This window comes from Natrix helvetica (assembly GCF_964273705.1).
Source record: "Natrix helvetica genome assembly, chromosome: 8".
NCBI lineage: Eukaryota > Metazoa > Chordata > Lepidosauria > Squamata > Natricidae > Natrix > Natrix helvetica.
Window position 1 is genome coordinate 10,992,435 of NC_138559.1, and position 16,819 is coordinate 11,009,253.

Here is a 16,819-nt window from a genome sequence, read left to right on the forward strand (position 1 = left end):
ACTAGAAGACCACCAAGGTCCCTTCCAACTCTGCTATTGTAGTATATTATAAGTGGAGGGTGATGGATTCGTTTGTAATTGATTCCATGACTTTACATGCTATGTATCACAATGAGATTGGTTTGTAATTTTCTACTGGGCTAGGGTCTCCCTTTGTAAAGATAGGTATGACCATGGCTAATGACAATAGATTGGGCAAGGAGCTTGTTCATAGATGATGCTTAGAGGTTCAGCTCGGGTAAAAGAAAAATTCCACTGTTTTTCCTTCAATTATATTACTGTCCTTCCACAGAGAGGCCGACTAAAAATGAAAATGAAAGGCAGCACACTAGATACAAGAAGTAGCCTGAGCAACTGACATCACATGGAGTTCTGATGGAAAATTCATTTTCTTAAAAAAGATATTTTTTAATGGAATTAAAAGTGAGGGAGCATAATCTGGCAGTAAGATACTGGGGTACAAAGAGTTATCTTAATTATTTTATTAGCTTTAGAGAAAAATCACTGCATTTGTTCATAAATCATTCTCCCTCCCTTGGCATTTATATGCTTTTGCAATGAATTCTTTACCTGGCCCAATATGGACAATGTCATGATCTAATCTTGGTTCCCCTTTATAGTCAGGAACTTGCCCTGCAGTTCAGCTCTTGCAGTTTAATGGATTATGAGGAATATATGATGACTGAGACCCCACAATGCGTTATCAACAAACCCTCAAACACAGATATTCTTCAAAATGCAGTTTGTGGGAATTTCTATGTGGAGGAGGGCGAAGAATGTGACTGTGGCTCTCCAGAGGTAAGTTATTTTTTTAATGAATAAGGATAATTCCAAGAAGTTTCTCAAAAATGGGAATCCTTGCCAAATCATCTGGCTTTCTAAGTGGTATCCAAGAGGTTGGATTGTGAGTAGCATAGGTGTACATCCTCAATGTACATGGATGTGTGAATTGGTTTCTTGGATTTGGGAAACCAGTTGTAGAGGTAAAGACTTGATACCTTGCTACTCTGTTGGGAAGACAATTCAGTTTTAAAAACGGCTGATTTATCACTGCAAGAATATCCTTCCCTGCTGAAAACCCTTAAATGGGGAGAAACATATTTCTAGGCATGAAAGACACTGTTAATAAAGGTAGTGTTAATACTCATGGTTGGTGAATCTTTTCTGGCCAGCTTCAAAGGCTGGCATCCTGAGTAGAAAAAATGGCTCAGAATAAGGAAGAGATTAGGATGGCATGTTATGTGGTCTTCACAATTTGGAGGTGAGGATATTTTTATTTGTTTTATTCTTTTCACATAGGAAATATCAGATGGTTCATGTAGCTATGCCATCATCTGTTTGCAATAACAAACCCCAGACTGCTCTTTGTCTCATTCATTTGCCAGCATGGGCCCACAGAAGGAAACACATGACAGAAATATTCTTTTCCCTCTTCAAAAGAGACCAATTAAAAGAGACCAGGAAGTGAAGCCTATGATGTCATTTCATATGTTTTGGTTTTCAGGAATGCGCAAACGAGTGCTGTGACGCTGCAACATGTAAATTGAAACCTGGGGCAGAGTGTGCAGAAGGGGCGTGTTGTGAGAAATGCCAGGTAAGGCTTTTATATTCATAACACTAGGAGGGATTTTATCCTGCTCCTTACTACTAATATGAAAAGGTGATCTCTCTGCTTACTGTGATCAAAAGCATTTTGATTCTATTCCCATCCCTTCTTCCAGTTTATTTGACCCTTATGAAAATATCCATAGGGAGGACAGTTTAATAAAATTTTAGCATTGTCTCAGTCGACTATTTTAGCATTGTCCCAGTCTACTGTTGGTGGGAGAGGCAGATATAGTTGGGGCCGAGGGCCAAATTATGTTCGGAGGACGCAGATTTGCTGTTTAAGAGCCATCACGTGTTCGGACCCTCATCGCCCTTCTCGCACCCCCAGGTGCTCGGGATTACAGGACCCTGGTCTCTGGCTGGTGTCGCTTAGTGCCAGGTCCGTGGTACATAAGGCTCCCCTCATTTATGACCTCGTACAAGAGGGTAGAGCGGACCTGGTGTGCATTACGGAGACCTGGTTGGGCCATGAGGGGGGTGTTCCCCTTAGCGAACTATGCCCACCAGGCTTCCTGGCATTTCACCAGCCAAGAGCCCAGGGCAGGGGCGGGGGGGGGGGGGGTGGGGGTTATTAGGGAAAATCTCAGACCTCAGGAGGTCATTGTGCCTCAGAAAGGCAGGTGTGAGTCCCTTTTTGTGAAGTGGGACCTTGGCACTCAGGTGGGCCTTTTTGTTATGTACCTGTCTCCCTGCTACGTTTCATCGGCCCTACCAGAGCTGCTGTATGTGTTAGCTGGATTGGCGGTTGATTTCCCCAGGTTTATGGTCCTGGGGGATTTCAGTCTGCCTTCCATTGGCGAGACATCCGAGTCAGCTCAGGAGTTCATGGCTTCCATGATGGCTATGGACCTAACTCAGTTAATTCAAGACCCCACCCATAATGAGGGGCACATGCTCAACCTGATTTTTGTCTCTGGGCAGTGGATGAATGATCTAAATTTAGGAGATATTTCTATTCAACCCTTGTCATGGTCTGATCATTTCCTCATCAGGCTTGACTTCCATACTGCTACCCCTCGCCGCAGGGAGGCAGAACCGACTAGATGGTTCCGCCTCAGGCGCCTGATGGACCCTGATGAAGCTTGGGACTTTTCCTGAATCCCTTGCTCACAACTCGACAGAAGCCCTATTTGAAGCCTGGGATAGGGCGGCCACTGGGGCCTTGGATTGTGTTGTGCCTTTGTGGCCTTTGACCCGGTGTCGATCCCCGGTGGCTCCCTGGTTTACCGAGGAGCTCTGGGAGACGAAACGCCAGAAGAGACGCCTAGAGAGTGGCTGGAGGGCCAGCCGGTCCAAATCTGATCGAACACTAGTAAGAATTCATATTAAATCCTACTTAGTGGTGATAAAAGCAGCAAAACAGCAACATCTTTTCGCTCTTATCGCATCCGCAGATAACTGCCCAGCCACCCTATTTAGGGTCACCCGCTCCTTACTTAACCAAGGAACTGGAGAAGACCCCTTGCAGGGTAGGGCTGAAGAATTTATTCAGTATCTGCAGGATAAAATCTCTTAGATCCGTACAGGCTTGGACTCTGACTGGGTAGATTCGGGCGAGCCGACGGGGATGAATCTTGTGGAGACAATCTGGGATGAGTTTGACCCTGTGGCCCCCGAGGGTATGGACAGGATTATGGGGAGACTCAGTGCTGCCACTTGTGTGCTGGACCCATGTCCCTCTTGGTTAGTTTCGGCTTCCCGGGAGGTGACACGAGGCTGGCTCCAGGCAATTACCAGCACTTCATTGAGAGAAGGGTTCTTTCCCACTGCCTTGAAGGAGGCAGTGGTGAGGCCCCTCCTTAAGAAGCCTTCCCTGGACCCAGCCTCTTTAGCCAACTATCGTCCGGTCTCCAACCTTTGCTGTGTAGCAAAGGTTGTCGAGAGTGTGGTAGCACGTCAGGTTCCCCAGTACCTGGATGAAGCTGGCTACCTGGATCCATTTCAGTCGGGTTTCAGACCTGGGTACAGCATGGAGATGGCATTGGTCGCGTTGATCGATGATCTCTGGCGGGCCTGGGACAGGGGCTGCTCCTCTGTCCTGGTCCTATTAGACCTCTCGGCGGCTTTCGATACCATTGACCTTGGTATCCTACTGCGACGACTCAAGGGGTTGGGAGTGGGGGGCACCGTTTTACAGTGGTTCTCCTCATACCTGTCGGATCAGTCGCAGTTCATGTTGACTGGAGGGCAGGGATCGACCCCCAGGCGCGTCACTTGTGGGGTATCCCAGGGGTTGGTTCTCTCACTCCTCCTGTTCAACATATATATGAAACCGCTGGGCAAGATCATCCATGGTTTTGGGGTATGGTATCATCAATATGCTGATGATACCCAACTTTTCATCTCTACCCCAAACCACCCAAATGATGCCCTCGACGTGATGTCCCGATGCCTGGAGGCTGTGCGGATCTGGATGGGGAGGAACAGGCTCAAGCACAATCCCTCCAAGACTGAGTGGCTGTGGTTTCCATCATCCCGATTTGTGCATCTTGTCCCATCTTTGATTGTAGGGGGAGAAATTTTAGCCCCCTCAGAGAGGGCCTGCAATCTGGGAGTCCTCCTGGATATGCGGATTAGTTTAGAAGAACACCTGATGGCTGTGACCAGGGGGGGCTTTTACCAGGTTCACCTGGTACATCAGTTGCACCCCTTCCTGGATCAGGATGCTCTGTGCACAGTCACTCATGCCCTCATCCTTTCTCACCTGGACTACTGCAACACTCTCTACATGGGGCTGCCCTTGAAGAGCACCTGGAGGCTTCAGCTGGTCCAGAATGCAGCCGCGCGGGTTATCATGGGGGTACCTAGGTACTTCCATGTTACACCCCTTTTAGGCGGCATGCACTGGTTGCTGGTTGTTTTCCGGTTGCAATTCAAGGTATTAATTATGACCTTTAAAGTGCTTCATGGCTTAGGCCCAGGGTACCTACGAGACCACCTATTGCCACCAGTAGCCTCCCACCATCCAGTATGATCCCACAGAGTTGGCCTTCTCAGGGTGCCATCGGCCAGACAGTGTCGGCTGGTGACCCCAAGGGGGAGAGCCTTCTCTGTGGGAATGCATTCCCTCTGTAATGAGCTGCCCCCGGAGCTTCGCATAATCCCTGACCTCCAGGCCTTCCGACGCGCCCTAAAAAGTTGGCTTTCCCAGCAAGCCGGCCTGGCCTGTTAATTTTATCTAATTTTTTTAATGTTATTGTCATATTAATTGGGTTTGTTTTTTTGGATATTTATCTAATTTCCTTTTAACTTTTGTGATATGTGTTTTTTAATGTTGTACACCACCCTGAGTCCTTTGGGAGAAGGGCGGCATATAAATCCAAAAAATATCAGAAACCAGTCTAAAATGCATTCCTTTGGCATCTTAAATCACATCTGTGAAAATAATACATATCCTTCTTTGATTGAGTTTGCATGGAAACCCAATTTAAATAAGGGTGGACAAAGTTTGGGATTGGCGCCCTAACTCAGTTTCCTGACTTTCTGGAAGGTTCTAAGAGGTCTTGCTTTGACATTTTTCTTTCTGAGATTTTAAAGGTGGAAATGGATTCAGGAAACTTTTAGGGGTCAAAGTGCTTCTTTTACAGCTCTTAAGTTCACCATCTCCTCTCCACAGCCCCCAATTCAGCTATTCTGTTGGCACCTTCTGAAGGGGCTGGAGGGCCATGAAGAGAGAGGTGCAAGTTTCTCTTTCCTTCTTTATGGGATCCCAGTTGACTCTGTAATAAACTTGTTCAGCAGATGGTCCAAAACCATATTGTTATACTTCCATCATAAGCAACAGAAATCAGCCACCTATTTTTCAGCCCATGGCATGAAAATTCTATGAATGCTTCTGCCCATGTAAGGAAATGAAAATATGCCATGCACAAGTTCATCAATTAATATTCTGCTGATTTTTCATGAGAGCTAATTCACTTTCAATAATGCTCATGGTCTTCTAGGTGTTATACACAACGTCTTAATTCATGGAGCCCATCTGTAACATGGCAGGGATGCCTTGCTTGGTAATCCTCAAGACAGATGAAGAGGAAGCTTTGAAATGTGTTGTGAATCGTGGTTTAGCTCTTTTAGCCCTAAGAAGTTATAGCTGGAAGTGATTTTCATTTTCACCCACAGATTAAGGAAGCAGGAGCAGAATGCCGGGAGGCAAGAGATGACTGTGACTTACCTGAACTCTGCACTGGAAAATCTGCTGAATGTCCCATAAATCGTTTCCAAACTAATGGACACCCATGCCTAAACAACCAAGGTTACTGCTACAGGGGGAACTGCCCAACTTTGGCAAACCAATGTACTTCTCTCTGGGGGCCTGGTAAGTCAACTTTAGGATTTCAGAATTATGGCATTGAAAAAAAAAAAGTAAAACAATCCTTACTGTTGAATAATTAGCCATAATAAATGATTCATTTCTGTTCTTTTGTGTCTATGTGTTCAAGTGGCATAATTTTCCAAGATGAATTTCTTTCTTTGGAGGCTTTAGAGCTCAGCCCTCCAGATCTTTTGGCTTAGGTCCAATCATCCCTAGAGAACCTGGCCAATGGTCCAAGATGATGGCAGTTGTGGACCAGAAATCTGGAGTGATGGACATTCCCAAATTGGACAAAGGTCTCAGAGAATATGCATGTGAACTGTAGGTCTGTGTATGGCATTAATAGGCTGCCATGTTGTATATTATAGCAACAGCTCAAAATCATTGCCCAATACTCTTTGTCACAATGGGCATCGTGAAGTAAGTCAAAATTCCTGGCAAAGCACAAAGAATAACACCAAGAACCTCTCATATGCTTAAAGGTTTATCCATATTCCCTTGTTTTTCTAAGAGTTCATTAGGGCAACTGTTTGATCCATCACTTTCCGCTTTTCTCCATCAGAGATAAAAGAGATTGAATATGGGACTCTCTGCTAAGAGTATTAGAACTCTGTGATTGAAATTTTCTTTACATTACAATAAAACAGGCATTGGGGATATGATTTTGGCCACTGATCATTCAGGATTTTAATTGCAGACCATCCCCAAATGAAGCTGAAAACAAGTTCCTCCTTTTCAAAGAAAAGAGATATTTTTCTGGGAATGGGAAACCGGGAGATTTATATTGATCATGGATGGGTGGTGCAGTGAGGTGTTGCACATAGATTATAGAATGTCTCAAATATAATTTTAATTAAAAGGGTCAGGTGGCAACTGGGGTTGAATGGGAGTCCTGCTGTCATGTGACACACTCAGGTCTTGGTTCCTCATTCCTCTCTTGGTTCCTCTCTTACAGACGCAAAAGTGGCTCCAGATGAATGTTTTGAGAATAACAGGAATGGCGATAAATATGGCTACTGCAGAAAGGAAAACGATACAAACATTCCATGTGAACCAGAGTAAGCACTCTAAATTATTTCCCGCTATGATGATGATACAATCAGAGGATAATATAAGAAATGTTTTCAGGTCCACATCTGTGGGAAGCTAATTCTATCACCCGCTAAAACAACAGAAGTGTGAGCCAATTTCTGAATGGCTAATTTTCCTGTGTTTTCCACCTTGGGTTTCAAGAAAGAGCACCTGTGGGCTATATTAGGAGGCTCTCTTTTTAAAGGATTGACTGAGAAAGAAAAGGTAATTCTTGACTTAAATCTATTTGTTCAGTGACTATTCCGAGTTACAACAACTCGGAAAGAATTGATTTACAACTGGTCCTTGCACTTAGGACGGTCACAATATTCCTATGGTCAAGTGAAAGAAATTTGGGCACTTGGCAACCAACATGAGGGCTGCAATGTGGCAAGGTTACATGACCCCAGTTTGCGATTTTCTCATCCAGCTTCCAATAAGCAAAATCAACGGGGGAGTCGGATTGGCTTAACAATTGTAGTGAGTCACTTAACAATCATGCCCAAAAAGTGGTAACATTGGGTGCAACTCACTTAAAAGCAGCCTTGCTGAGCAACGAAAGTTCTGGACCCAGTTGTGCTCATAAACCAAGAACTACCACTATAAGCAACTTATGTCTTTGGGCTGATATCACTCAGAATAAAGCTGGTTGGCTGAATTGCACTTAGATATGAAACCATGACTTAAAAACTACAATAGCTAAATTTGCACCACGTATTGAACACAAATTGAACAATAAAGCTCATTATCTTTCAGTTGGCTTTCTGCCTCTAAATCTTACTCAACAAATCTTCCTACTAAAATAAGGGCAGTCCTTATTTTGTCCATCACAACTTCAGTCTTATTTCCCTTGTTCTCTCCTTCTTGTCCTTAAATTGAAATGGGATAATAGCCACTTATCTGAGCAATTTCACTCTCCAATGTTTAGTGTGGCTTCTGCTACCTTTAGATTTCAACTCCCATCATCCCCAGCTATGCACTGGTCATAGATTATGAAAATGTTAAAATAGAGATCTGGAAAAACCAAGCTCTGAAATCTGCTTTGGGAGTTTTCCAGGTGGATCACAAATCATTACTTGCTCTGAAGATTAGAATCCTTACTCAAACTATGTTCACATACAGAACCAAAAAACAGGGAAACCACATGAACTAGTTGGAGACACACGAACCCTGTTTCTCTGTTATTTTTTTCACAACTTTGAAACCCTTCTTGAGATTTTTCACTTATGTGTTAAACTTAACCCAGTTCATTTTGAGGCTGAGCAAACATCTGGTTCTCAATCTTTAATTAAAAATATATCACATACATACTCCAAGATCATCAACTGCCTGTTAACACAGTCACTCAGGCCCTGGTCTTTGGATTGCAGCGTAGGGCTACCCTTGAAGAATCCTTGGAAGGTACAACTGGTAGTGAGTTCAGTGGTGTCAATAGTTCTGGAGGCCCCTCACATGGCACACGTGGCACCCTTGTTACATGATCTGCACAGATTGACACTTTGCTTCAGGGTCCAATTCAAGGTGTTGGTTGTTACCATTAAAGCCCATTTTAATATGAACCCATGGTATCTGGGGAACCATTTTAGCCCTTTGGGACTAATCCACCCAAGTCCTTGCTGTTACAGACGCAGTCAGCCAAACCTTTCAGCTGGCAGGGTCCAAGAGAAGAGCCTTTTCTTCTGTCCTCGCTCCCCCCTCCCATATTCTCCCATCAGAGGTGAGGTCTGCCCCCACAGTTTTGGCCTAATGGAACAAAGCTTGGCTCTGTCCCTTGGTCTAGGCCTGACATGGGACTGCTACGTTGAGGATGGCTGACCAGATAGAGAAAATTCTTCTCCCAACCTGCCCATCATCTTCATTTTTATGTTTTCATCTTTTATTCTAATTTTAATTCTTTCTTTTTAACACTTTTTGACATTTTATTATATTGAAAGGTGCCCAGAGTCTTTGTATTAATGAGAAAGGTGGCATGCACATTAATTAACTAATTAATGAAACAGTTTGCAAATGAGAAAGCAACAGACCGCTTATTGATGCTTTCTTGTTAATGAAAATGAATTTACTTTTTCAGGAATGTAAAATGTGGCAGGCTCTACTGCACGGGTGGCACAAAGTTCCCTACAGTTGGACTTGAGATCTTTTTTGGTTCATGCAAAGGCAGCTATTTTGAAATAATTGAAGATATTGGAATGGTTGATCCAATAACAAAATGTGGAGAAGGAAAGGTTAGTAAAAGATTACCTCTAATTTGTGTGCTCTAAAGTCTGATTCCAAGGGGTGATCAGTAAAATAATTTTGGAATGGATGATTTTGACAGCTAGTCTCAATTTTCCACCCTTCTGTGAATCTTAAGTAGAAGAAAAATATCCACCTAGCCTTCTTTTTTTTAATTGTTTTGTTTTCCTTCTAACAACAATTACAATGAATGAGTTGAGTGTCTGTTTCTTTCTTCTAAGAACAAAATACCTGGCTTTCTCAAAGCCTTGTGCTTCTCCCTCACAGCATTTTCTGGGCAGACCACTAAGAGTCTGTCCTTTCTCTTAGCTTGTAGGTATCTTCATAGGGAAGGTGGAAGAGAGAAATGAGAAAATCAGGGCAGAGCTGGTTGTGACTTAAAGGGCACCAGTTCAATGAAGCCACTTAGAAATACTGAATATATATATAAACCGATCAAAGATTATTGAATATTTTGGTTTTATTCTAGGGAATGACAAATTTTAGTTGTGTAGGAAAGAATTGTCATACTGTATTGGTAATTGACTTTGACTTTCAGGTCTGCGCCCGCGGGAAGTGTGTTGACTTATAGACAGCCTTTGGATGAACAATTAGCTTCTCTCAAATTTGATTTTGGAGATCGTACTTCTGGAAGTCTTCCTTCAAGTCCAAAGAACCATTTACCTTCATTCTAATCATCAATCACTCTTAGCTTTTAGATGGCATCTAAAATATTTTTTTCTACCTATTTAATCTCACTCTCTTTTGCTGTAATTAATTTTTTCCCCTGCCACTGAGCTCCAGGGGTATGTCCAAAATCAAAGGCACATTTACATTTTTGTCTTTTGCCGATTTCAAATCATGTTTTAATGCAACATTCTGCTTTTTGAGCCAGTGTATCCAAAGGCAATGCTTCTTCTTCCAAAATGTCATGCTGATTCCAAGATGTAACTGCTTTTATCAATAAACAATTCAAACACTGCACTTTATAAAGGTTGATGTTTTAAATCTTCAGAAGTAAACCACAACAAGAATTTGCATGCAATCATGAGATGGTAAATAATCAGGTGAATTATCTACTGGCATTAAAGAGGCTTATCTTATTCACTCACCCAGAAAATTCAAAAGGTTGTTAGCATCTTGTTCACATTCTTTTTCAGAAAGAGACCCTAACATTAAAGTTTCCATATATGGCAACGTTTGTTCCTGGTTTTGGAGGGGAGGAGAATTTTCATCTAAGTAGGTCAGAAAACTAAAGCTAAAGCAAAAAAAAAAAAAGTCAGAAAGATTTGGACATGTGATGCGATACCTGGAAAAATACGGTATCCTTCGCTTAATCCTCCAGGAAAAGATTGAAGTGAAATGAGGTCGAGGCAGAAGAACATCATGGCTTCAAAATCTATCTTGTTGATCTATCTTGTATATATTATGTTAATAATAAAATAGTTAACAGGAAGAAAAATGAAAAAAGACAAGATTCATGTTTCAAATCTCTCTGTTAACAAACTGTTGGAATCAGTTTGTAGAAGGTTCGCCATGGCATCCTATCTCTCCTATCTATCTCTCCCAAAAGTTGAGAATAATTTGCTCCGGATCAAATATCCACACTTCTTTCTTAATGCAAACTTGGAACAATTGTTGTTGAATTAAATATAATAGATTCAGTCTCCATTCTGGGTATATCTTGCCAACACAGTCCAAACAGAAGTGATTTACAGTTAGATGTTATAAATTGATTTCCCCATCTTCCTCAGTCTTCATAGGAAAAAAAGAATTTGTCACTTTCCCATTCAGTCAATCTCCTAGTATTGTAAGGGTATGTAGGCTTAAACCTCAAAGAGACACAGTTCAGTTCTCCAGATGTGGAGATATCTCTTGGTCTGTAACTTTTATTATCGATCTTTAACCAAAAATATATTCCTCTGCCTATTTTCCACAGCCATTATCAGCTCATCAACCCCTTTTTTTTTTAAAGAAAATGTGTTCATGGTCATAAAGCAACACGTAAAAATAACGACAAAAAAAAAAAAGGAAAACACCACAACTGAGCCAATGGGATTGTAGTCAAAGTGACAGAGACAACTAAAATATATACTATATTAATTACAAAATAATTAGCAAGAAGAACAACATTAATAAAAAGCAAAATTAAAGTTTCAAAACTCTCTGTTAACAAACTGCTGTTGAGATCAACTCGTAGAAAATTTACCGTATCTTATTTGTCCCAAATCATCCCAAGAGTTAACAGTGATCCATCCTTGATCAAATATTCACGTTTGTTTCTTAATACCATATTTTATCAATCATTGTCTGGTAAAATATAATAAATTCAATTTCCAAAGTTTCCCAAAAAAGTCCAGATGAAATTGTTTTTTTCAGTTAAGTATGATAAACTCATTCCCTAATCATCTTCAATCCCCCTAAGGAAACCAATATATTGCTTCTCCACTCAGTCAGATTCCCATTGTTGGGGGAAAAAAATGCAAGGTTCAACTTCAGAGAGACATGTGCAATAAATTCAGTTCTAAGTCTGTACAATCCATATTTATTTCTAACGAATCTGCTGCTTTCAAATGACATTTCTTTTGTGAATCTAATTTATCCAGATCTTCATGCTCCTGGATATTTTCTGAAGCCATTATCATTTTATCCAAACTTAAGGAAAAGCTTTCAACTAGGGATTGCATGTTATGGAACAGTCTTTTTTCACATATCAGCCACATTTGCTTTTCTGTAATCGAATACATTGTTCCTTTGTGTAACTTAGCAATGGTAGATAACAGAGCACAGGAAACATGGGAGGTTAAAATGAATTAACGTTCAGCCAGCTGGGCAACTTTTAAAAATAAAGTAAAGTAAAACAATAGATTCGAAATGGGAAGTTAAAACCCAGGAATGTTTCAGGAAACAAATGTCCAAGAGGAAGTCAGATGACTTTCAGTCCATTCCCACAGGGAAATGGAATCTTCAAGACTCCCCTACCGAGGGTGTCAGGCCTGCAGAGGTTCCTTTAAGAATCTTTGGCCTGCCACACTTTCTTATAATTTCCTATGTGTTTCATTAGCGTAGTAGTTGGGAGGGGGGAATAGAAAGGAGTAGGATTGTGGAATGTATGTTGTCATTCTTTTATAGAAGCCAGGGTCATCTTTTGTCTCCGCACCTCGACACCTGACCTCGAAGCAGAGGGGTGTAGATGCCAGCGTGGAAGATGATGATTGGAACATGTGATGGATTATGGGGTGTGGGGATAGATCATGAACTTTCAACTGGGTGGAATTCCAAGAAGAAAATCAGTGTTGGAATTCCATAGACGTGCTAACTTGCCTGTACGAATAAATTGGACCTTTAAGGATAACTTTGCCTTGGACAATGATTTAATTCTGCATGGTATTTAGAACGCTAACACAGGGTCTATGACCATTCAACAGTTGTCTTGGGTCCCAAGTGCTCCCATTGAAATCAAAGCCACAGCCGCCACTGCTGTTGCGAGGGGCGAGTGGGCCAGAGTCACATTGGGGCTCCGTGTCATAATGGGTTCCAGGAGGAGGAGAAGGGGTCCCTGTCTCCCCCATTGTGAAGTGCACTAAATTTCACTGTCCAGCGCAAGGCACTGCGAGAGCAGCAGGCAGACCACTTCAGCCATGGGGCAGCAACAGCAGCTGCGGCAGCAACACAGATCAGGTCAATGGGCAGGCTATGAGGCAGCCATGGCAGTGAACACAGCAGGCTAGTGTCTCACAGCAGAGAGCAAGTCACACATCTCCACAAATGACCAAGCCATGCGTGCCCAGCTGCACCAACAAAGAACAGAAGTAGCTGCCCACCGTTTCCTGCTAGAAAAATCTTTTTAAAAACCCTGACTGTGGGGAAGCAACACACAGCAAGAAATGAGGCGCTGGAGAATCAAACCCAGCCACTTCTCTCCATCGCAGTGCTTCCCAGATGTGGCTTACAGCTCCAAGACTGAAGTGGTGGGAGGCAAGGATTGCCTTGAGCATAAATGTACCACAATGAAGGTTTAATGCTCTCACTGAACAAAGTCAAGTACAGAGGCACTTCACTCTTGCATTAAGGCTCTGGCCATCACCACCACCACTTCAGACACCGGCACTGTCCCGCCTTGCCACAACAGCACCATTGCCTCACTCCAGGCAGCGGAGACTGTGCTACTCCTTGCACCACTTCTTGTACCACCCTCTATGGCAGAGATTTCCAGCCGCACCCACAGCGAGACTCCCTACCCCACTGTCGCCTTTACCTTCTTAGGCCAGGCAAGGAGTGACTCCCCCCCTCTCTCTCACACACACCCCTCACTGTCCATTTTGAATACATAGCAGAAATACGGACCACTTACAGTTGGTCCATTGGAGCCATTTTTCACCCTCCCCAGCCTCCAGAGACTTTCCTCAACCTGGGGAGGGTGAAAAATGGCCCCAACAGCCCAACTGGAAGTTTGGGAATGAACTTCTGGTTGAAGTTGTTTTTCTCTCTCATCAGCCTCCAGAGGCTTTCCTGAAGCCTGGAGAAGGTGAAAAATTCTGGTGATCCATACGAATAAATCATATGAATCATAACGGTCACCCATTTTCAGAAGAATTTCATTCCTACAACTTCAACCTCCTCTAGTCATTTCATTTCCTTGGCCAAGAAATGGAGATGGACACTGTCACAGGAAAACCTTTACCTAAGTCCATTACAGTCGACTCACTAATTATCTCTACAACGAATAGCATGGGTTTGTAAAAAGCAGATCATGCCAGACAAACGTTTTTGCTTTTGTTGATGAAGTGACTAACAGCAGTTTCATATACCGTTTCACAGGACTTTACAGCCCTCTCCTAGCAGTTTACCTAGTCAGCATATTGCCCCCAGCAATCTGGCTCCTCATTTTATTGACCTCGGAAGGGTGGAAAGCTGAGTCAACCAGTTCGAGAATTGAACTGCCAAAATACTGCAGCCGGCAGTTACCAGAAGTAGCCTAACCACTGCACCGCCATGGCTTTTAGAGCCTCAAAAAAGTAGCCATAAACAAAGACTATTCCCTATATGCTTCGTTGGCATAGAATTAAAGAGAAATTTCCTGACAGTGAGAGCAATTAATCAGTGCAATGGCTTGCCTTTATAAATTGTGGATGAAGCATCACTGGAGGTTTTTAAGAAGAGACTGAACAGACATTTGTCATGAGTGGTATAGGATCTTCTGCCATGGACAGGGAGGATTGGACTAGGAGACCTCCAAGTTCTCCTTCAACACTATTATTCTATGCTTTACAATTGTTCTGTTATTTCTGCCTGACAATAGGTGCATAATTTTATCACGGGAACTTGCACATTGTGGACAATGCTGATATTCAGAGGTCGCCAGGGACTTGTCATGGTTCCAAAGATTTCAATTGGCCCTTCTTCCTTCATACCTGCTTTCCAAAAAAAATAAGACTTTAATCCTAGTGCAACAAAGTTATAAGTGTATTTGAAATGGTTGCTGCCAGTTATGGGATATTGTGGTTTGGCAAGGAGCCATTTTTTTCCCTATGTGATGAACAACCGAAAATAATTTACACAGAGAATTGGCTTATGGAATTATTATCTTAGAATTATTGTCAGTCAATAAGCTTACTTATGATTGACAACTCAAGAAAGAAAAAAATATCCTAACTTTAGCAAATAAAATGTTAATAAAATTAAATATTATACTAATTAAATGGATCTAGTCAAAGAACAACATATTTTACACATAGTAAAGTAATATGTAGTCACATTCATAGAACAGGAAATTTGTTGGTCAGACAATAAAAATCTGAACAGAATTAATCTGAACTGCCTGGAAATGAATAACAATTATTATAAAGGAGACTCAGAATCAGAATTGTCTATCAGCATGTGAGTGATGATTTTTTCTTCAGGAGTCTGGTGCTATTGCTAGAGAGGTCTGCTGATGAGGGTAATGGCAGAAGATCTGAAAGACTGGGCCAACTGGGGCACCAAAGATTGTTTCAAAGATTCATATACGTCCATGTTTCTAAATGAAGAGAAGGTTATTTTCCTTTGCCAGAGATTTATCTCATAGTTCCCATTCAAAAACCCTTTAAAGGATACAGAAAAACAGAGTTAGAAGGAACCTTGGACTTCTTCTAGTTCAATACTCGGTCCAACCCGGAGGCTTTGCACCATGCTGGAGATAATGGCTGTCTTTTAAAAAAAACCTCCAGTTCTCTACCGCTTCTGAAGGCAAGCCGTTCCATTGACTATTCCCACTTTGAAGGCATGTTATGCCAGCTGAAATTTGCACCACCTACACATGAATTGTCTGTTTCAGAAAATGGAGGGGCTTGTAGAAGTGTTATAAAAAGGCTCTGGGGTCTCTTAAAAACTGAAATATCTAATATGGCATAAATATTTTATATCCCTGCAGTGAAGTAAGGGATGTCTTGACATGTAGTCAATCTTTCCCACAATATTTCACAGCCAACAAGTCAACTCATTGAGCTTCATGATTCGTAACTAACACTAAATGCTAGCAATATTGAAAGGATGCTAAATTGTCCAAAAATGCCTTTTGTACAAAAAATATCACAAAAACCAACTCTTGACATTTAAACCCCATGCACAAAGGCACCCAAATTTAGTTGCAGAAACCTGCAGGTCAGGGAGAGCTCTCCTCTAACCACTTATCCCCCCCACCTTTGAGGGATGTCTCCAAAGAACCCTTCCATGTGTAACAGTTGGCACTAAGTTAGTTGGAAACATGCCCTCCAATAGTATGGTGGCAACTCAGATATTGTGCAAATCCTTTAGCAAACACCTTGTCATATAAGGGCATGAATGAAGTTACTTGCTTCTCGTAGTCAACAGGAGAAAAGCTCAAGTTAGCTTTTAAAGCAGACATTCCCTGACCATCAGCCAACTCCAGGCTCAAAAATGATCCAAGCTCTCTTGGTAACTATCTGCTTAGCGGTTTTTCCATATCAAGGTAAGATGTTTTCTTTGGTTTTCTCATTCAGATTCTTACTACTGAAAGGCTATTTCATCCAACAGATTTCTATGGTTATTATTTGATGATTAACCAAACTTTACTCAACTTTAGTTTCTACAGATTTGCCAAAAGAACGCTCCCAAAGATTGCATTTGTTATGAATGAATGAATGAATAGATTTTTTTTGTATTTGCTTAAATTTTGTCAAGCAGCAAACAGATCCCAAGAAAGAAAAGACCTAACATTCTCAAAAGAAAAGTATGTTCAAGTCGGGGATATTTTCCAGTAATGTGAGTAAAAAAGGAGTAGAAGACTGAACAAGACAGAAAGACAGAGGTTGTTGAAAGAAAAAAAGAAAAATTCAGGAAGTAAAATGTTTTTTAAAGTGTTTTCAGTTTTAATTTTCTTCTACTAGGTTAATTAGACACCATGTCATTAAAGTTGCATAATATTGAGCAGACCACTTCTTGTTATCTTCAGGGAATCTTCCAATGGTACTGAAGCCAATCTGAGACTTTCCTCAATGCAAGATTTAAATTATCTTAAATTATTTCTTCCCTCCTTCCTTTTCATTCTCCAGAAAACCAGGGAGGGTCCCTTCTCACCTGCTTCCCATGTTCTCCTTCCTTCTGTGGGCTGAG

At 41.8% G+C, this 16,819-nt stretch overlaps 1 protein-coding gene across 1 annotated transcript in view; it reads left to right on the forward strand.

The window, feature by feature from the left end:
- Nucleotides 1-16,123: 16,123 nt before the first annotated feature.
- Nucleotides 16,124-16,819, forward strand: part of LOC309395998 (zinc metalloproteinase-disintegrin-like protein H3) — a gene marked incomplete at both ends in the record, with an annotated part of 69,946 nt that continues 69,250 nt past the window's right edge. The window contains one exon of the mRNA XM_081960710.1: nt 16,124-16,175. Coding sequence (XP_081816836.1) covers nt 16,124-16,175 — 52 coding nt within the window. The remainder of the gene's footprint in view (nt 16,176-16,819) is intronic.